This window comes from Rhincodon typus, chromosome 12, assembly GCF_021869965.1.
Source record: "Rhincodon typus isolate 14 chromosome 12, sRhiTyp1.1, whole genome shotgun sequence".
NCBI classification, from domain to species: Eukaryota; Metazoa; Chordata; class Chondrichthyes; order Orectolobiformes; family Rhincodontidae; genus Rhincodon; species Rhincodon typus.
This window is the reverse complement of record NC_063343.1, coordinates 52,280,964-52,303,839: the sequence shown is the minus strand read 5'-3', so window position 1 is coordinate 52,303,839 and position 22,876 is coordinate 52,280,964. Positions and strand designations below refer to the sequence as shown.

General features: G+C 41.5%; 1 protein-coding gene across 5 annotated transcripts in view; it reads right to left on the bottom strand.

Annotated features, from left to right (window-relative positions):
* sgcd (sarcoglycan, delta (dystrophin-associated glycoprotein)) overlaps positions 1 to 22,876 on the bottom strand; it is a 216,851-nt gene that overhangs the window by 152,574 nt on the left and 41,401 nt on the right. The window contains exon 1 of one of the 5 annotated variants that reach the window (XM_048603740.1): positions 12,232 to 12,256. The exons of 3 other annotated variants lie outside the window; for them this stretch is intronic. Coding sequence is in view for 1 of the 2 variants with exons in the window: in XM_048603736.1 (XP_048459693.1) it covers positions 5,084 to 5,176 (93 nt within the window). In the remaining variant the exon portion in view is untranslated. Of the gene's footprint in view, positions 1 to 5,083; positions 5,263 to 12,231; positions 12,257 to 22,876 lie in introns of those variants that run through there. One more of the 5 variants, XM_048603736.1, reaches the window with a different exon arrangement.

Below are 22,876 nucleotides of genomic sequence, written 5' to 3'. Positions count from 1 at the left end.
CAGTTCCATCATATTCATCAAATTTAACGAACGTTTGTGTTCACTCTCTCTCTTTCTCTAGAGATTCTTTTTCAAATGTTTACTCATTGATTTTAGCAGACTGTTTCCTCAGCTAATAACTCAGCAGTGATTTTCATGCTCTGAATATTTCAGTGAAAGATCGAATTCTTCCCCATCAAGGTATCTTTTTGTGAGTCAATTGTGTAAGAACACTGGCTGTCTCTGCACAGGGCTTATTTAATCTTTTCATCCTCAGTATCCAAAGTTTGATAGAATTGTCTGATGGCTGACGGCACCATTATCTACTTGGGTATGCATGCTGTCATTGAAACTGAACTCAACTGTGCAAGCTGCCGATTTCTTAAGTCAGTTAATACCAATTAGGATAATGCTGGTGGGTCTAAAGCACCATGACATGGTGCTGCATACCAAATGTCTACGGTTTTCTCAAGCGGTATATTCCATTCTGTCTACCATGTTTCGGCCCCTCATAATGTTATACCTCTCAATCATGTCCTCCCTCAGTCTCCTCTGCTCCAAAGAAAACAACCCCAGTGAATCTAAGATAACACAGTGTGGAGCTGGAGGAACACAGCAGGCCAGGCAGCATCAGAGGAGCAGGAAAGCAGATGTTTCAGGTCAGGACCCTTCTTCAGAAATGGGGGAGGGGGAAGAGAGCTCTGAAATAAATAGAGGGAGCAGGGATGGGGCTGGGGAAGGTAGCTGGGATGGTGAGTGCAGGTAGGGAGTGGTGGGTATTGGTATCTAATCTCTCTTCATAACTAAAACTCTCCAGCTCAGGCAACATCCTGGTATATCCTCTGCACCCTCTCCAGAGCAATCACATCCTTCTATAATGTGGATTCCAGAATTACACACAATACTCTAGTTGTGGCCTAGCCAATTTTTTATGTAGTTCCAGCATAACCTCCCTGTTCTTAAGCTCTATGCTTTGACTAATAATGGAAGTTTGTCATAAGGCCTCTTAAACATTTTATCTACCTCTGCAGCTACATTAGGAACCAGTGGACATGCACACCAAGGACCCCCTGATCGTTAGTACTTACTGATAAATCCTTCTACATTCAAGTCTAAATCATTTATAGAAACCACAAACAGCAAGGGCCCAACACTGAGCCTTGTGGAACCCCACTGGGCAAAAGCTTCCAGACACAAAACCACCCCTCAACTATCACCCTCTACTTCCGGCCACTCAGCCAATTCTGGATCTAACTGGTGAAATCTCCTTGGATCTGATGGGCTCTTACTTTTGCAATCAGTCTCCTGTGAGGACTTTAGTCAAAAACTTACTGAAGTCCAAGTAGACTACATTAATTGCATTGTCCTCTTCGCCATACCTGGTTAGCTCTACAAAAACATTCAATCAAGTTGGTCAGGATGATCATCCCTCAATAAGACCATGCTGGGTGTTCTTGATTAATCCCTCCCCTTCAAGTGCAGATTAATTCTGTTCTACAGAATTGCTTGGTTCCCCACCACTGAGGTTAGACTGAGCAGCCTGTAGTTTCCTGGTTTATCCCTTGCTCCCTTTTGGAATAACTGTACTACATTGGCTTTCCTCCAGTCCTCTGGCACCTCTGCTGTGGCCAGACAGGAATTAAAAATTATTGCAATGCCCCTACTATTTCTCCCTTGCCTGGGATATATTTCATCTGGCCCTAGAGATTTATCTACTTGTAAGCCTGCCAACTACTCTGAACCTCCTGTCTATGCTAATTTCTTTTAGTATATCACAGCCCTTCTCCCTGAGTTCTATACCTACATCAGCCCTCTCACTAGTGAACACTGACAAAAAGTATACATTCAGAACTGTACCTTTGTCCTCCAGCTCTCCACACAAATTACCACTATGGCCCTTAATGGGCCCTATTTTTTTGCCTAGTTATCCTTTTACCCTTCATGTACTTGTAACATAACTTCGGATGTTCCTTTTATTTTACCTGACATTTTTCTTCCGAAGTTTCCTTTTGCACAGTCTGTATTCTTCCCAGGCTTTTGCTGTTTTGAGCCCTTGGTACCTGCTATAAGGCTTCCTTTTTCTCTTTATCCAATCTTGTTTTCCCTTGATATCCAGAGCTTGGTGGATTTACAGTCCCACCTTTTATCTTTATTGGAACATGTTTGCCCTCTCGACTATTCCCTTCTTGAATACATTCCATTGTATCCACAGAAATGCCTGCCTGTTCTGCTTACAATTCCCTACCATTATAGCTCTGGCATTCTTCTTCCTCCCATCTTGTGCAGCACAGCCACCCATGGTTGGCTTTCCCCTGGAGGCAAAAGGGTTATCATTTTAATCCAAGGTTCTTGCCGCGGATTTTGGGAAAAGGGATCTTGTTCAAAGCACAGGTAGTTGGTCCCAAGACAAGAAAGACAAAGCTTTTCAAATCCTAAACTAAAGCCAACCCTACACAACAAAGAGCTTGATCACTTAATTACCAGTTCCAAGTTGACAAGGGAGACAATGGCATTCACTCAATTGACATAATCAAGGAAATGACAGAGCCCATTGGAGGGCAGTTTCCTTCTGCCTTCTGCTGGGGGAGGCAATGGCCCAGTGGTATTATCGCTGGACTGTTAATCCAGAGACCAGACAACATTCTGGGGACCCGGGTTCGAATCCTGCCACAGCAGATGGTGGAATTTGAATTCAAAAAAATCTAATGATGACCATGAATCAATTGTCAGGAAAAACCTGGTTCACTAATGTCCTTTAGGAAAGGAAACTGACATCCTTACCTGGTCTGGCCTACATATGACTCCAGGCCCACAGCAATGTGGTTGACTCTGAACTGCCCTCTGGGCAATTAGGGATGGGCAATAAATGCTGCCTAACCAGTGATGCCCTCATCCCATAAATGAATAAAGATTAAAAAAATGTTTATATGTTGTACGATATTCAAGATCAAGAGTCCCCATTGTTTCACAATAGCCGCTAGATGAGGGACAGGAAAACAATATGTATTCAAACAATGTTTTCTTTCCAGGAGACCAATCAGAAAAAAGATCTAATAGCACAGCCCTTGGAAAGCAGTGGCAGGATCAGACAGACTCAGCACGGATTTACAAAAGAGAAATCATGCTTGACAAATCTACTGGAATTATTTGAGAATGGAACTAGCAGAGTTAAGGGGAGCCAGTGGATGTGGTTTGTTTGCACTTTCAGAAGGCTTCCAATGAAGTCCCACAAAGAGATCGACATGTATTACTAAAGCATACGAGGGAGTAATGACTGGTTAGCAGACGGTAAGTTTTGTCCTTGTTGGCACTGCCCCATCAAAGCGGCTATGTCTGCATCCAAACCTGGCCACCAGATATAACTTCTCACCAACATCTTCATTTTGGAAAACCCCGGAGGACCCTGGTGGAGTTCAGCCAGGATCTGGTGGCAACCTTTGCTCAGGACAATCACTCTTGCTCCCCTTAATAAAATTCTGTCCTCTCCTGTGATCTGGTCTCTCCGGGTCCAAAGAGGTTTCAGTCCTGGTTGTGAAGCCCCTTTGGTTTCCCCCATCACCACCAGTTGTTTCAGTTTTGCCAGGTCAGGATCTTTCTGCGTCCAAAGTCTGATATTGTCAGCTGTGACTGGAACTGTGCCCAAAAAATTTAAAACCTTTTTGGGACTCTTCCAGTGGGGGTACCACCGGTGGTGTATCTGCCAGATGGAAGGGGATCAATGCATCAGTACTTGCTACTTGACCTCCTGGTTGATTTTCCAACTCGTAATTATATGCACCTAGTATTAGAGCCCACTGCTCTAATTTGGCCCGAAGCTTTGGGTGGTACTGTCGTCTTTGAATAGACCTAGCAGGGGTTTGTCATAGAGTCATAGAGATATTCGGTATGGAAACAGACCCTTCTGTCCAACTCATCCATGCCAACCAGACATTGTATATAAATCTAGTCCCATTTGCCAGCATTTGGCCCAAAATGCTCTAAACTCTTCCTATTCATATACCCATCCAGATGCCTTTTAAATGTTGCAATTGTACCTGCCTCCACCACTTCCCCTGGCAGCTCATTCCATAGAGGCACCACCCTCTGCATGAAAACATTGTCCCTTAGGTCCCTTTTATATCTTTCCCCTCTCACCTTGAACCTATATGCTCTAGTTTTGGACTCCCCTATCACCAGGAGAAAAAACCTTGCCTATTTACACTACCCATGACCCTCATGATTTTATAAAGCTCTATAGAGTGAGCCCTCAGCCTCTAATGCTCCAGCCTATTCAGCCTCTCACTATAGCTCAAACCCTCCAACCCTGGCAACATTCTTGTAAATATTTTCTGAACCCTTTCGAGTTTCACAACATCCTTCCTATAGGAGGGAGACCAGAAGTGCATGCAATACACCTTTGTGGTCTACGATTATTACAAATTTACATCCATAAATGTAATGGTACAACTTGACTCCAAATATGACTATCAAACCTTCCTTCTCTACCTAAGCGTATTTATGCCCTACATTAGCCAATGCCCTGGATGCATATGCTATTGGGTGTCCCTCTCCATTGGGCCACCTATGAGCCAATACTACCCCGATGCTGTACAGGGAGGCATCACATGCCAATAACAGATCTCACTTGGGATCACAGTGTGCCAACATCTCAGAAGATAATAGTTGTTCCTTCACTTCCATGAAAGCTATGGCTTGACTACATGACCATTTGCAAGGCTGACCCTTTTTTATGAGTTGATGCAAAGGTGTCAGGATGGAGGCCAGGTTATGTATGAACTTTTCTGCCTTCAATTTATGTTCCAACAGATGTAATCCGGTCTTGATGATTCTGCAGCTCAAGCAGGTCACTTGGGGTGCCTGGTAAACATATTTTTCCTTTCTGAGGGATGGTCTTTTCTGTCATTAGCATGTCATCTAGACAAATGGCAATCTGGGGTAGACCTTGTAAAATGTTTTCCATTATCAGCTGAAAACTTGCACGGGTTGATGATATCCCAAATGGCAGAATAGTATATTGGTACAAACCCTTATGGACATTAATTGTAGCATACTTCTGGGAATCCACATCTAACCACAATTCCAAATATGCATGGCTCATGCCTACCTTCATGAAGGAGAGCACTCCAAACAGCTTTGTGTATAAATCCTCTGTGGGAAGGATTGGGTATTTATCCAGCTGCAAGAAACAGTTTGCCATTTGTTTAGAATCCCCATAAAGGCGAACCAACCCGTTGGGCTTCACAATTGGTACGACCGATGCCACCCATTCTGCAATTTGCACTGGTTTGATGATTCCTTCACCTTCCAATCTTCTGATTTCTACCTCTACTTTTTCCAGTAAGGCAAACGACACTGGGTGGGCCTTGCGAAATTGTGGAATTGCTTCCTGGTTACTATGCAAGGTGGCCTTGGCTCCTTTGACAGTCTCTCGACCTTCCTGAAAAAGTTCTGAATATTTAATTAGGACTTCACTAAGGCAGCCATTTTCTAATTGAAAAATGTTGAGCCTATCTAAGCAAATCTTTCTCAATCAATTTTGCCCCATCAAGCTTGGGCCTGAGCCTTTTACTATAGACACTGGTAACTGAACCAGCTACTTCTCATAAGAGACTGGAATCAAGATTGTACCCTTAATCTGTAAAGGTTCCCCACTATAGGTTCTCAGTCTTACCGAGGTCTGGAGTCCAGAATGAATTTTGTTAAAAACTGGTTCTGCTATCACTGAACTGGCCGCACTGGTATCGACTATCCATTAGATCTGGATGACAATTTAACCAAACATTTATTTTGATTGTTTCTGCTTTGGATGTTGCTAAACAATTTAATTGCTCCAAACCAAAATAGGTGGACTTTCCAGGGTGTGCGCTCTCATTGATAACAGTCTATGAATTCTCTTATTCAATTTAGGTCCAGCGACACTCTTTTGCTGTCTCGAATCTGCATACCAGCAGCAAGTACAATGGCTTGCCAGCCAGGATCCTGACTGTTTGGCTAAGAATTGGCTTTGTTTTGGGTTTTGCTGTAGGCTGACCTCATGTCCCTCTGTTTAGGATATGTTCTGAGTGAGGCTATGCAATTGCCTTCACTCAAGTAATGTTCCCCAAGCTCAGTCATCCTGGCGAGGGTGTCCACTACCATCAGAATACCCTGCAACTCATATGCTCCACTTGCCACATTTTCCAATGTTAAAGTCAGTTGTATTGTTTTTTGAAGTCCAGTTGGGCATCAGCTAGTAGACACTTTTGCATGGTTCCATCTTTAATGCCACTCTCATCACCACTGAAATAACTCCACAGAGGCCAGTATCCAATCACCAAGTCCACCATTTACAAGTGGAGAGTCCATAACACTGATCGAGCTCCCTTGGAACCAGCTTTCAGAGCTAATAGGATATCTGATAGTCCTATTTTTATATGTCAGCCAGGGCTCCCTGATTGAGGCTATTAATCTGATCAAATCAGGGAACTCATATTCTATGAGGTCCAGCTGGCTAACCTCGTTACAAGCACTACAGTAATTTGCAATGTTCAGTGCTCTGGGCTTTTCTCATACTTTGCCAGCTTTATTTGAGCTTTCCTTCACTACAAGCTAGTTCCTGGATGGGCACTAAATTCTTCTCACAGCTTCTTGGTGCTCTTCAGAAATTTCCATATCTTTGTTATCAGGGGCTGGGCTGGCCTTGTTTTTCACTGTAGCACTATGCTACCACTGAGCTCGCCACTTTTCTCCAGTTCCATTGGTAAGTTTAGCACTCTTACCTTAAAGTAGGATCAGGTCTACACTCGGGTGAGTAAATATCAACAGACAAAAACAGAACTTGCTGGAGAAACTCAGCAGATCTGGCAGAATCAGTGAAGAGTTAACAGTTTGAGGCCTGTGACCCTTCTATTCTGAAATGTTAGCTCTGCCTTCTGTCCACAAACACAGCCAGACTTGCTAAGTTAGTCCGGCAATTTCTGTTTTTGCTTGTTTCAGATCTTCAGCATCCACAGTTCTTTGTTTTATTTGAATATCAACAGGATTTTGAACATAACTATATGGGATAGTAAGAGAGGATGTCTCTTTGGAACTCTAAGGACCCAGGTTCAGGTTCCATGTGATCTGATATCCCAATGACACAGTTACTTAGAGTCATGCTCAGTAGCTATTACTCAAATAAGTTACATTTAACCATTTACTCCAATGTCAATAAATCAAGATCTTTGGTTTAAAAGAAACACTGGGCACAAATCCTTTCATAGCATTATCCAGCTTAGTGTGAACAAGAACATAAGAGATTTTCTATACTGCTGACTTAGAGGACCAATAATGTTGCAACAATCATATCAGGGAGCCTGCAGTACCAATAGTTTCATAACCATCACATCAGGCAACCTAATGCACCAAAACTTTAATCGTAATCACAGCAGGTAAACTATAGCACCAATACACTTATAACAATCACAACAGGCAACTTGCAACTACCGGATTTTTAGGAGATAGGTTAATTGGATAACATTTGAAATAAAACTGGATCGCAGTGGAATTTTATTGATTTAGGTCGATTTAGACGACTCATTCTTTTGCTTGCTTTCTCGCTTCTTACCTCATGTACATCAGAATGAAACTGGCTCTCTGTTTAACAACAGAAACATTACATTCTGTTGAAACCTGTTGAGATCTTTAAAGTCCTTCTAACAACATTTTTTTTTAAGGTCATTGCAGAAGCTATTTACTTTTTGGAAAAGTATTTTCTAAATCAGACTTGTTATGACACTTACCTCTAAAGGAAGTGGAACTTGAATGCGGGCATCCTAGCTCAAGGATAGGGACTCTAGCACAGCACCACAAGTGCCCCTCTAGGGGCACTACCCGATATTATTTATATCAACCTGTTCAGAGCTGTTATCGCACAAGTCTGGAACAGATGGAACTTGAACCTGGCTTTCCTGACTTAAAAGTAAGGACATTATGATACTTTTTTCCACAATAAGTCACAGCTATTTATCGGATTTATAAGCAAAAGAAAAATTCAATCCAAGGGACATTTTAATGACAAAATACAAGAATTGGTGGATTCAACAACTAAATTATTGCTCTTGAAAAACTGCTATAAATATCATTTAACCATTTAATCAACTGCAGGGAAATGTGATTTTCAGACCCTTCTCTTCTTCCAGCTCCTGATCTGCCAATGTAGTCATGTTGTGCGCCGCATAGCTGTCAGCCACAGTATCAGACACTCTTGTTGGCCTTCCCTGGACATTGCTATTCGACAAGTCAAGACATTGAAAACATATCTACAAGATCCCAACGATCTGTTCAGTACATTAGTAAGTTTGCAGATGACACCAAAATTGCACAGCGAAGAAGGTTATCTAAGAGTACAACAGTATCAACTGGGCCAGTGGGCTGAGCAATGGCAGATGGAGTTTAATTCAGATAAATGGAAGGTGTTGGCATTTTGGTAAGAAAAAACAGGCAGGGCTTACACAGTTAATGGAAGGGCCCTGGGGAGTGTTATCTAACAGAGAAACCTAAGGGTGCCAGTACATAGTTCCCTGAAAGTAGTATCACAGTAGACAGGTAGATGAAGGTGGTGTTTGGCACACTTGCCTTCATCAGTCAGGGCATTAAGCACAGGAGTTGGGATGTCATGTTATAGCTGTACAATACATTGATAAAGCCATATTTGGAGTACTGCGTCAAATTCTGAGTGCCCTGCAATAGAAACGATGTTATTAAATTGGAAAGGGTGCAGAAAAGATTTACAAGGATGTGACTGACACCAGAAGGCCTGAGTTACAAGGAAATGGTGGATACGCTGGGACTCTGTTTTCCCATGGAGCGTAGGAGGCTGAAGGGTGACTTTATATCGGTTTATAAAATCATAAGGGGCAGAGATAAGGTGAATACCCAAATCTTTTCTCCGGAGTAGGGCAGTCCAAAACTAGAGGCGTAGGTTTAAGGTGAAAGGGGAAAGATTCCAAAGGAACCTGAGCCGCAACTTTTTCACACAGGGAGCTGGGGGTGCGCATATGGAAAAAGCTGCCAGAGGAAATGGTAGAGGAAGATACAATTACAACATTTAATAGACATTTGGACTGATACATTAATAGCAATGGTTTAGAGGGATATGGGCCAAACGCAGGCAAATGGGACTAGTTCAGTTTAGGAAACCTGGTGAACATGGACAGTTGGGCCAAAGGGCCTGTTTCCATGCTGTATAACCTGTTGACTCTAACACTAGTTTGAGTTACTGTTTGTAGTACTTCTCTCTAATGATATCTGCATGCCAGCTGCCCCTCATCAGAGGATAATCCATATACTCCAGCAGCCATTCAATCACCACATGTTGGCCACAAGAAGTGCGTCACTTGTAATCTTTTATAGGAGAAAGGAATCATAACATTTGTATGGGAATTGGGTATAGACCTAAACAAATGCTTTTGAGGTCATAGACAAGTTGACATTCTGTGAAAAGGTGCCTTTTCTTTTCAGGAGCCTGACTGCTGTTGGTGACTTAACAAATACATAGCTGCAGTCTATGATCCCACTTAGCCTGAGTGAATCCATAGATGGTGCCAAACTCCTATCCTTTCTGACCCTTTGCTAGCCCATTGACCTCAAAATGGACATAATGTCTTGAGAAGTCAATATCCATAGCCCACCTTGTGATGTGATGAGCAAGATGCTACCCAGGTCCCAGCTGATCCTTGGAAGACTCAGAAACATAAAGATTCAGGGTAGTGGTGGCTTTAAAGGCGATATGTAAGGGATTGCCATGGTGCCTGTGACACCTCAAATACTGGAGCTTGGAGTTCAAAAGTATGAGAACAACTATTTGGATAGGTGCAGTTTTCTCTAGCACTGAGGATCGGTCATTTGCAGGTAACACATTCTTCATACAACCAATGTTTTAGCTAGTGACTTCTTTCCCTTGCAGCACCTTGTTGTATTCCTCTGGTCACTTCCTGACCAGGATGATATTTCTGGTAAATGTCCTCCTTTCTACTCTTAGTATTAGCATAACTTTCTCCCATCTCAGGTCCCTCCAGTGGCACTTGTTTATTTATCAGGGCTTCATCTGCCCATCTCTGCCCAAGTGATGCCAACAGTTTCACATCCCTTTCAGGAGTCCTATCACTGTTTGCAAATGCAAACCTCTCAGCTCTTGCTGCAGCAACTTAGTGCTACTGGTAGAGTATAATTCTCCACTTCTCAAATCTAATGACCAGTGCATCGATTAGCTCTCTCTGGCTCCCTGCTGCGTTCATGCCGTTTGCACCCTGACATGTCCCATTTTACCCATGCATCCCAATTGAAAAATTAAAAATTGCTTGTCTGAGGCCTTTTTAATGAGTTCATCAATTAACGCAACAATTACTTAATTGGAGGTCTGTGATTATCTCAGTACCCCCATACTCCCACTCCACCAACCCTTCCTTTTGAAAACTGTGTATTCCAGAGGAATTGGTATTAGTGACACTTCCCAGGAATGCAATTTTCAATGAACAGCTCTCCCTGTGATCTCTGCCATGTCTCTCAATTGAAACTTCAGCCCATGGACTGCTGGGGCTAAATGAAGACGCTCATAAGGAAACAGTTGAAAGGCCAGTCTTAGGAAGATTTCATCATATGGTAGTGATGGTGATGAATCATCATGTCAGAAAATGTTTGGGGCTGAATTAAACAGATACTTAATTCCCAAACTCTCATGATTGGCCAATCAGAGGCCAGCAGCTTTTCTGTATTGCCAGTGCGACCTGAAGCAGTGGCCACTGCCAGGACTGTAGCATGGCATATGAGGAAGGCATTTCAATTGGATGATAGCTAAATCTGGGATCTGTCTGGGGTCAAGCTAGTAGGTCTCAGTAAGCAGGGGCAAGTGAACAGTTGCTGGACGAAAAACCAGGATGTGGAGGAGTCCGCAGTTAGGTTGCATCATGGGGATAGGAGAGGCCTCCAATGGGCTGAGGATGCCCGTTTAACAGGGAGCTCCTCCATCCAACACCACTCCATGCTGGAAAAGCTTCCAAGCAGGAAATGAATGCCGATAAGGTGTGACCCTTTTTGCCATCAGTTAAATCCTAATGGATGACCACAAAGAGACCTCAATTGGCCTATGTGTCAGCAGGCTGCCATATCACCGTCCCTATCACTCAGAGGGGCAGGGCTGGGAAGTTATATGGCGGGTACAGCATGTTTTGGATTTAATGTGGCCTTCCAGTCTACAAACCTATTGGCAGGGAAGAGTTAAATTCATATCCTAGTAAACCTTCTCTGTCCAGAGGGCAATATAAAACACATACTATTATCATACACAGTGATCACGTACATAACGTATTTCGGGTGCTTCCCCAAGATGATACATGATTTATGTGGTTGTAAAGAAAGAAAGATAACCAAAAACTTTTGATGAAGTTGCTGTCTTACTTGTGAAGATCAAGCTGATAACTGTAGTTTCAATATTCAGCCCATGGCATCGTAAATCATTCATTCTGTTTAGTTGTATAGACTACAGTGTCAAGCCCTTTACATCTCCAGCACAAAGTAAAGGTTAATTGGAAATCCTTACCAGGCTGAAGAGAATTTTTAAGAACTGGTGTATCTAAACTTTCACTCAAACATTTCTATGTAGCAGCAACTTGGCAAAGTAAGATAAGGAAATAATTAACTCTACTAGCAAAGTCCAAATTATCTTTTCCACAGTTTCTTTTCCTCTAAAGCATGCCAGAATTTCTTTTATATAAATAACAATGCTTTCCACAATGACAACCTTCAATACAGATTTCACTGAGCTGGATGTTTTGCATTCATATCAGGCTTATTGTTTAAGTAATAGATTTCCGAACAAGAAGATGAAGTTGATTTAAAAAGTGGTGGTCAGAAGGGGAAAACATCAATTGGATTATCTCAAAATATTCACCTCCACTGGAGCATAGATGATTAGAATGTGAATGCCGATGACAGCAAAGGAAAAAATTACAAAGCTGAATTCGACAGGTGAAGTTGTATAGATTAAAAATTCTAGCAGTACAACCACTCAAGTGCTATCAGAGATTGCCAAGCCAAATAAAAGACTGCACAATAGCAAACTTTTAGAAGAGGTCACTGAAATTTTTCATGGTCATACACACATTTCATGTTCATCAAGGGTATTGTTGGCTTTGGCTATCTTTCTGAAGCAGAATTCACAAAGTGTCAGATTTTTGACCCACTAATTGAAAAGACAAGTTGGGATCAGACTGTTGAGAGGCAGGCTTAATTTACCCTAGTGATGATGGCCCAGAGATTCCAAACGGAGGCTTCCAACTCTGTTTGGACAGAAAAAGATTTATTTACAGTTAGATGACTTTGACTGTAGAAATTCCTGTTGCAAAACAGCAGCGACCTGTCCAGGAACCATTGCAGCCATCAGCAGCAATCATATCCCCTCTTTCAGCAGCAAGTACATGATATTCCATGTTTAAGTGTCCAGCAGTTACTTTGACAGCTATGTTTAAAGGGTGGCTATGCAAGTGTGGGGTTAGGATGGCAAGTTGGTGGTAGATGGATAGGGTGTTAGGTGGGTGAAGGGAAAAGGTAGTATGTGGTTGGGTGAAGGGGCAGAGTAAATGAATAAGCGTTGGTTTCAGGAGCCTGGTCAGGTTGTGGGGATTGCATCATAATATACAACTCTGATCTATGCTACTGAAACAACTGCGCAGTGGAATTTCTGGAGCATCGTATTGCAAGGACACTGCTCCTCCTCCTTATACATTAATTTGGGATCAAAATCAACTTCTTAAAACAGATGAAGGGAAGAAATAACATTAAAAGCAACAAAATTACACTTATTAGGGGATTAAATAATTATCATTCCATTGAATTTCAAAGTGTTCAATGGCTTTTTTTTCAGTCAATTGACTTTCAATTATTCACACATTGTGTACGTCGACTGGAAGCAGTCTGCAGATTAATTCACGTCAAATTACACAGTACTTTTATATTTAGTGCAACAGAACTGGTTCCACTCTATTTCCCCATATCTTCTCCCTCATTCCCCCCGACCCAACCTCCATTTCCTCTTTGTTGCTTCATTTCTGATCATTTAATCTGCCAGCTCTTCTACATAGTGGTCTCTCCCAGACACAGATTGCCACTTCCACAAAAACTAGTAAACCACTGGGGTGCCAATTCTAACCTTTGCAAAGTAACATTAAACAACAATGATCCTTACCATTTAGCTGTTCCAAAACTTATCTTGCAATATATCCTGCTCAAAAAGGATGCTGACAGTATCAACCTTGTATTTCCTTTGTGATTAAAATAATAGTAATGATATTCATGAATGAACATTTGAGCTTTTGATATATTCATTCAATTTCAGGCATTGAGGAGTACCCAATCTGTACCTTACTAGTTAGAACTCCCGCTAACTAGAACAGAGCCTGGATTCATGTTTAAGTTGGCATGAGGAATTTTGCCTCAGTGAGGAAGCATGTTGGAATTCAGATCTGTGGGATAAAAATAGCTTAGGTTGAAATACATTGTTGAAAGAAACTCTGAGCTGCACCGTTTTTTTCTGATCCAGTAATATTGAGTGGGATGCACACAGAGTAGAATATTTCTAGAGCTCACAATATTGCAAATTGGACTCTGAAATTCCACCAGTATTTCTGACAAATGTAATAGGATTGAATCCACCAGCTTTGCTAATCGGTTGTTCTCCTCTCTCCCTTTATAGTCTGCTGAAGTAAGAGTCCTTCATGAGTATGTTACAGCACCAAAGTCCTTTGGAATTAAACTGCAATACTGAGTAGATTGGGATTATACTGAGTAGATTGGGATTATATTCATTGGAATTCAGAAGATTGAGGGGGGATCTTACAGAAACATATAAAATTATGAAGGGAATAGATAAGATAGAAGTAGAGAGGATGTTTCCACTGGCAGGTGAAGCTAGGACAAGAGGGCATAGCCTCAAGGTTAGAGGGAGCAGATTTAGGACTGAACGGAGAAGGAATTTCTTCACCCAGAGGGTTGTTAATCTATGGAATTCCTTGCCCAGTGAAGTAGTTGACGCTACTTCAGTAAACCTTTTCAAAGATAAGATAGATTTTTTTTGAACAATAAAGGAATTAAGGGATACGGTGAGAATGCGGGTAAGTGGATCTGAGTCCACGAAAAGATCAGCCATGATCTTATTGAATGGTGGAGCAGGCTCGAAGGGCCGGATGGCCTACTCCTGCTCCTAGTTCATATATTCTTGTGTTCTTATGTCATCAGTGCCAATTTTACTGCAGAAATAGGTAAAAATAGAAATATGCATCATTTGTCAGGCTTTATACATTTGTCTACACAACAATACTAACTACACTTCAGAAAGGAAACAGATTGCTTGTAAAGTCCTTTGGGAAATCGTGAAATAGCAAGGACTATCCTTTCCTTTTTTGAATTGAAATGTATTAGCCTTATTTTTCCAAAATTTAAATGCTCCTTAATGATGGACTTTGCAAGTTGGAATATTCTGAGCAGATCAGTGACATTTTAAGATTGGTTTGCCTGTACAGCAATATCTCATGTCTAGTGTCTGCGGACGCAGATATGTAGGCATAGATTTTTAAATTGCTATCTAGGTGTAAAACTAGCATTGTATATTGGCTGCCCTTCATAGAAACTGTTAGATTATCATTGTTAACAAATTCCATGAAAATCTAGTTGTCTTATAATTTGGCATTCCAAACGAAGTCACAAAACAATATTTTTCATACTCTTGCATCTTAGCTCTTGTACCAAAATTCTCATTTATGTGGTGTCTTTCATGACATCAAAATATCCCGTGTATTTAACTACCTGTGAAATATCGTATTGAAACAGCCAGCAGGACAATGAATTTGACCCTATAACGTCCCATAAACTGAAATCAGTTAATAATCAGACAATTTGTTTTAGTAGTATTGGCTGAGGGATAAATATTGTCCAAAATACTGGGGTGAACATCCCTGCTTTTCTTCAATTCTGCTAATGGATCTTTCGTAACCAAGTCAATACAGTATGGAGCTGGAGGAACACAACAGATCAGGCTGCATCACAGTAGTATGAGAGTTGACATTTCGGGTCTGGACCCTTTATCAGGACTCCTGATGAAGGGTCCAGACCCGAAATATAGACTCTCCTGCTCCTCTCATGCTGCCTGATCGACATTGTTTCTCCAGCTCCACACTGTATTGACTCTGAATCCAGCATCTGCAGTTTTTGCTATCTACGGATCTTTCACAACCACCTGTGAAGGCAAGATGGGGGGCTCTGTTTATCATCTCACTTCCAGTACTGTACTGAAATATCAACTCATTTTGTGTACTAAGATCTCTGAATTAAATTTGAACTGCCAACTTCCTGACACAGAGTTCTGCCAGCAAGTCAAAGCTGCTGACATCCCCGGCTGTTACAGCAGCTTCTTCACCCTCATCCAAACCATCAATCAAATTTCCAGTAGACTTCTCCCTACTTTAGCTCTGAATTGGCATCCTTTTCTGGTTTCCCCCATAGTTTCCAAGATGTTCTTTCCTAGACGGTCTGCACCTAAGCTTGGTCTCTTGCTTCACTTCATTTCCACTAAACTGAAGTGAGATGAGAATAATTATCCCTGACATTGAGGCAACATTTCACTGAGTGTCCTTTCAAGATGTTCCAGTTAAACAGAAGCCAATAGTAATCCGGCACACAACTCACAATTTATTGGAGTTATACCTGGCAAAAGGGAAGAGGGTTGTGGTTTTTGGAAATCAATCATCTCATCCTTAGGACATCTCTGCAGGAGTTCCACAGTGTAGTGTCCCAGACCAACAATCCTCAGCAGCTTCATCAATGACCTTGCTTCCAACTTAAGTTCAGAAATGAGAATGTTCACTGAAGACTGCACAGTGGTCAGTGCTCTTCACTATTGTCAAATACTGTATCTTGGCGATATGGACTATATCAAGGCTTGAGTTAGTAAGTGGCAAGTGATAGTCACATCACAAAAGTTTTAGACAACCAGCATCTCAAATAAGAGAGAAAGTAGACATCTCCGCTTCATATTTAATGATAGTATCATCTCTGAATCCCCCACCATTAACAGATTGGGGATTACAACTGACCAAAAAATAAACTGAACCAGACATATAAATATTGTAACGATAAGAGGAAGCTAGAAGCTGGGAATTCTGCCATGAGAATACACGTCGAGACTCCCAGATTTTTTTCACTCTATTCAAGGCACAAGTCAAGAGCTTAAACACTCCCACTTGCTGCTTGATTGCACCTCCAAGAACTCTCAAGAACATTGATACCATCCAAGACAGTGCAGCCACTTTAATCAGTGCCCCATCCTGAGACTTAAATATTTATTTCCTCCAATCCCTGGTACAAAGTAGCAGCCTTGTGTGCTATTTACAAGATGCATTACATCAATTCAGCAACATTCTTTACATAGCAACTTTCAAATCCATGACCTCTATCAATTGAAAGAACAAGGAGAACAAATGCATGGGAACAACACAAATTGCAAGTTACCCTCCAAATACCACATTTACTTGGAACTGTCTCCCTAACAGCATCATATATATATCTATATTATTCATGGAGTGTAGTGATTGAAGAAATCTGGTTAGCACTGCTTTCTCAAGGCCAATTATGAATTGGGAATGAATCCTGGTCTTTCCACCGATGCCTTCATTCCAAAAACAAATGAATAACAATTGCTGATCAGCCAACTTGCCTACCTGGCTCCGTGGAGCTGACATTATAAGTAGTCCCCTCTCCTCAGCCAGTGTTCCCATTTTAGCACAACCCATTCACATCCCACTAACAGCCCACCTGCTGCTGAAACCCACATTCAAGTTGTTTCCTTCTTGAGATTATTCTAATTTCCCTTGCTGATCCTCCCACATGGAACAGAAATAGAGCCAATTGAATATAAATGAGATCCAGAAGTTAAAATAACCAGGTGTAGATTTCTGGAGCAGATTTTATTGTCTGTCTTTGCAACACCAGCTTAACATTAAAATTGGTGGTCAGGTTTTTATTTAACAATGGCAATGGTCTCACTATTCCTTTCCTATCAAACACTGATAGATCCTCTTTGTATCACTTCCCACTACATTTCCCTTTCTCGACCTAATCCCATTTTCTTTTGTAACAGTTTCCAAAAAGTAAAGAGATCTCAATTCACTTACAACTACTCATATGAAATTCTTGACCTTTGACCCTCTGTTCATCCCAACATTTCTGCATATACTGACTTGATTACTTCAAAACCATTAATCTGTCTTTACCTGGCCATTCCCCCGATGAGTTCCTCATCTTTGAGGGGTGCACACTTTGAATGGATATGGTGAGCAATTTGATCAACCATTCATTATCCAGCTGGACCACAGAAGGCAACATTGAGTTCCTGCTTTTGTCTGCTAATTCCACATCAGAACATACAAGGATATTGCAAAGATCGCCACTGGTTTCTTTTTTCTACCACAGTCCTTGTGATTTGCCTTCTTTCCCTACCTTGCCTCACTGTGAGGTGCGCATGGTCTTCTTTGCCACTAAAATTTAAGATCAATCATCTTACGCTGCATCTCTCACTTCCATCAGCCCACCAGGCCAAATGTCCTCCAAGGCTCCACCATGTTCTAGCTTTGAAGTTGCATCATTCTCTTAGATTCTCTAATAATTTCCCTCCATTCCAGCTCCGAGTTTATTTTCTCAATGAGCCTTACCTTCTTTTCTCTCAATCCTATTCCTATTAATCGGTTGGTTACCTGTAACAGATCTTTTTTCTTTGATTTTTGGATCATGGGATGAAAATGAGAAACTAGATACTGCTTCAATCAAAGGAAAAAATAAGGCTGTTTTCAGCTTGCAAAGCAAATAAACTTAACTGTTGCAAATGAAACAATGGCCTGAATTTTACCAGAAATCAGCGAAGTACTCATTTTGTTGAATTTAATGGAGGGTTTCTCTCCATGAGGCCTAGTGAGATTTCTCACACTATTTTCCAGAGATCACTTCATTACCCATGTCTCTTTGGTATCCCATTCATAACTTGCCCGTCTGACCACGGACAGAAGTACTGATCATTACTAGCACCTCCCAGGATTTCTTAACATCGATACCAGCTTTAAAGCCCAGTCATGTACCTAAGATCAAGCACTATCAGCCAGGAGTTACTATCTACTGTACAAATTATGGTGAGTAACAAGAAAACAAATGCATTTCAGGGCACATAAGTTGCATGGCTGATACTTCATTGCAAATAAAAGTGCACATTCTTAAATCTATTGCTGTTTAAGGAACACACTACACGTCATAATTGTCCTTTGCCTCATCTTATCTTAGAACTCTGTCTAAGGAGCGCTACCTTTTCCTTATGTCATTGTAGCTCAACATTGTCTAATTGTTCATTGGCGAACTATATCATACCAGAAATTCTTCATATGGTTCAAAACATTTGCTTTTATTCAGCAACAGCAAAAGGAAACAATAAACAAACAAGCATAAGCTGAATTTATCTCTGTGAATACACAAGACTGCTTGCCTTTCAATCAACAAATTTACAGTCAACAAGTGTCAACAATTACAGTCAACAATTAAGTCCTGTCTGGCTTGTGGCAGCTGATGCTGCAGCGTTCTAACATGAAGGTGAGATTTCTCCTATTCAATGTCCTCATCTTTGTCCTCAGAAGACTACTGTCGCTCTCCTGACTCAGGGAGTCCATCATATCCTTTTGTTGCTTGCTTCAGTTATGCAGAGCACAGCATACTCAGATTGTGGGGCACACTGTCCAGAGAGTAATGCATGGCTCCCTAGATTGATCAGAGCATCAGAACCTCATCTCCAATGCTGCCAACCCACATTTTCCAACAAAGTCCAGGACGTTGAGACAAGATTTTCTATGGGACTGGAAAAGTTAACTCTGTTTCACTCTCCACATATGCTGCATTACCTGATGCGTTTCTGTAATGCATTCCATTTTTATTTCAGATCTCTGGCATCTACAGTAGTTTGCTTTTATTGAGGCTGTAATCCACCATTGCATCCACAAGTTTAAATTACCTAGTTTTCTAGATCATGTTCTTTTCCCAATTTACTCACTTTTCTGCAAACAACTGGATCAGTTTTCCTTTTAGTTCTGTTTGCGTAAGTTCTTCCTTGGCTTCCTGTGATGTATTTCCTACCTATGATTTACTTCTGTCCCCTATGTTGCAACTCTAGATGCCCAGCCCCAACATCCTCACGTACTTTACTTTTAAACTCTATTTAGATCCTTTGTGTTTGTACAAGCACAACATGGTGGCACAGAGGCTCAGTGGTTAGCACTGCTGCCTCACAGCACTGGGGACCTGGGCTTGATCCCGGCCTTGGGTGACTGTCTGTGTGGAGTTTGCACATTCTCCCCATATATGTGTCGTTTTCCTCCGGGTGTTCCGGTTTCCTCCCATAGTCCAAAGATGTGCAGGTTAGGTAGATTGGCCATGCTAAATTGCCCATCGTGTCCAGGGATGTGTAGGCTAGGCGGATTAGCCTTGGGAAATGCAGGGTTACAAGGATAGGGTAGGGGGTTGAATTTGGGTGGGATGATCTTCAGAGAGTTGGTGTGGACTCGATAGACCAAATGGCCTTCTTCCACACTGTTGGGGTTCTTTGATAAATTGGTTGCTTGTGCCTTCATGTTAAGAAAATCTCCTATGACATACAGCTATAGTAATTGCTTACAATAGAAATGACCTTCATATTATGCTGGATAATGGTTAACTGATGTTTCACCTGTACAACACCTGAATGGCATTCCTGTAGTTTGATCTGAGTCAGAAGAATTACTTTGTGCAGCTAGTGTTAGAAAGATAGTTATTGTATCTACTTTGTTAGAAAGTAGCAGCATGAACGATCACACCCACATTTCTTCACTCACTGAGCTCCATGCCTCAGCTGTAAATGTAGAAGAGACTGTAAGCAAAAACCACAGATTTGGAAATAATTTTCCCTTAAGTACTTTAAATGCACATCCTAGATAGCCGATGGTAATGATGTGGGAATACGTTACAATGCCTGATGCCTCAGCTGTGGAGTGGTGTTTGACACGAGTAATGAGGTAACTTCATATATAGGAATGCACATATGTTTACCTTACTGTTGCTCAAGGACTGTGTAAGTTATTTGTAGCTTTAGTGTCTGTAATGACTTCTGGAGCTGGTAATTTATACAGTACTTGGTGCATTATCATCATTCAATTCAGTAAAATTTGTGAGAGGATTATGATGTGCTGATCTTTAATCTGGAATTTAGGCACCTTTTCCAACAATTAGATTTCAATATTGAAATGTGATGTAATAAAAGTAATTATAGACATCAGTACTGTTATTAAACTGAAACTAAAGATTTTAAATTCATTAAAGTAACTCAAAGGTTGAATTCACCTTCAAATCCCATTTATACATGCCTTTTAAATATTTATGGACTATATAGTGTAAATTCGCAGTATCATTTACATCAAATAATTCCTGTATTTCCAGCTCACTCTGACTCAAACTCACTCTCATTATTATCATCCTAGTTATGCCACATTCTATTTTAGTTTGGAAGGATATGAGGAATAACAATGACTAGTGGAGTAATTCTGATCAATGGGTCCTCACCCTAAAACTTCCACTATTACACAGGACTGAATCTTAGGTATTTGTGGCTAAGTGCCAGTTGCATCGTGTTTATTGGAAGGTTTTAGGCTGCAAGGCCTGGCAAGTTTTCTCACCTGATCTTATCCAAACTTGCCTCATTGACTTCCTGTCCCAACCTTATGCTGTCCATCACACCTAATTCTAGTCCCATTGTACTACGCACCTTCCCCAGAACAACTCACTATTGCCGGTACATTCCAAAATGGACTGGCATTGCCGGTGTTGGCACCATGCTCAGAAGGCCATTGTGCATTCCATCAAGCACTGTTAGCCTGGAGCTGCACTGCACAGCTCCTGACATTTGCCATGGACTTTCCAGGCAGGGACATAGAAGTATCAGTGGTTAAATTGGTGCAGAGATGGGACACCCTCTACCTCAGGTGCAGCTGAGTAGGCCATGACACCCTCGTCCCCATATGGGTGAGCGCAGTCTTGGCCATCTGGTTGAATGCCCAGCAGTGTAAAAGAGATTAATGACCACTTCTGCTCCACCAGGGTAAGTGCCACCATCTTCTCCACAATACCTTATACTCACTCTTTCTCTGCTATAGCACCACAAGCCAACACATCTCATGCTTTACCATTCTCACTCATATCTGCAACAACAGCACTCACTCACTGTCACTGACCACAGCCCCAACACGATTGACCCTGCATTGGCTCAGTGCTGCCTACTCACTTGCTCCCAGCCTGCAACAAAATTAACAGTTGTGCCTCCTGTTATGGACCAGACCAGACCCCCTCAATATATATTAAGAAGGTAGCCTATACTAGAAGGTAAATGTGAGGTGCTGTGTTCCAGATGCAATTCAATTGGTCAAGCTATTCAATGTAAAGCAAAACACATTTTATTCAAACACAGTAGTTAAAATACAATAAAAGAAAAATGAACTTGGAATAACTTAACTCTATTGTAAAACTTAACAGAATAATAGATTATTTTACTACTGACAGTAACTGTTCCAATATAGTAATATCCCATAAACACACCCTTGGAAAAAGGCAGATTCAGAAAACAGATTGTCTCACATGCAGTTCTCCAATCCAGGAAGAAAGAACATCAGAAGATAATCTGAGAGAAAACTCAGAGAGACAGAGTGTAGCAGCCAGGAGAGATTCACTACCTTCTAACCCTGCTGAGACCCCAGCAATAACTTCTGAAAGCTAAGTAAAAATCATGGATCTGTGAGAGCTTGATCAAACCCATTCAGGCTGCTTTTATTGTTCCAACTAAAAAGAAACCAAGGCCTCACAAGTTGTTTATCTTCTAATAGACTGCTCATCACCTGTTCCCCAATCTTTCTCTGAAAGAAACCAGGATAGAACACATCTCTTAAAACCACAATATCATCACACACCCTCTTTCACCTCTTTTAATATCTATTTCTCTCTCATTCCAGGCCAAACTAGCCCATTGCAGAGAAGGAAGAGTCAGGAAAGTCAGGAAGTGATAGGCTGCTCCACATTTGGCTCCACACTTTTTATATGAAGAGCATCCTCATTCTGACCACCCCAAGAGGCTGACTAACTGTATCCAAGCCCCTGGACTGGTGTTAGAAGGTGCCCTTGGCTTTCTATGCTAGGACCCCCTGACTGAAGGCTATCCCCCTTGTCTCAGCTGAGAACTGCTGACAATTGTGACAAGCCTCCTGGCTTGGTGTCTACACTGAATGGCCCACCAAGACAGCAGCATTCTGAGCCTGCTATCTCTAGCTGAAAGCAAAAATGACAAAAGGCAAGTTAAGGAAAGTTAGAGATCCTGTAAGCCTCCAGGGAGGCTCAGAGTGAGTGAGCCTTCATTATCAACTCACTGTTGTTAAGTGAGAAATTCATCTTGCTGCTTGGCAAATGTGTAAAAGATGCAGTGAGTTACTCCTGATATTGAGTTAGGCCTTTCAGCACCTCTAGTGAATTCCAACACAAATGATGCCTTAAGCCTAACGTTCAGGCTCCTATAAGATTCCATCCATAATAATTTTCCATGAGTAATATTTGGCAGCAATTCATTTGCAGGACTCTATAGAATCCTCTCTCAAATGCAACTGAAATGATTTTTGGAGCCTAAACTGGGCAGGCAAGTGGTTAATGTTAGCTAAGTGGCTGACCCTCTATCGTTCCACCTGGTTGCTGCTGCCTTCAGTTTGAACCTATCTTCTGATAGTGCTGGCTGGAACTTTAAATGCAGACTATGTCCAGGGGTGTCCTTGGGACCCACAACTGTAAC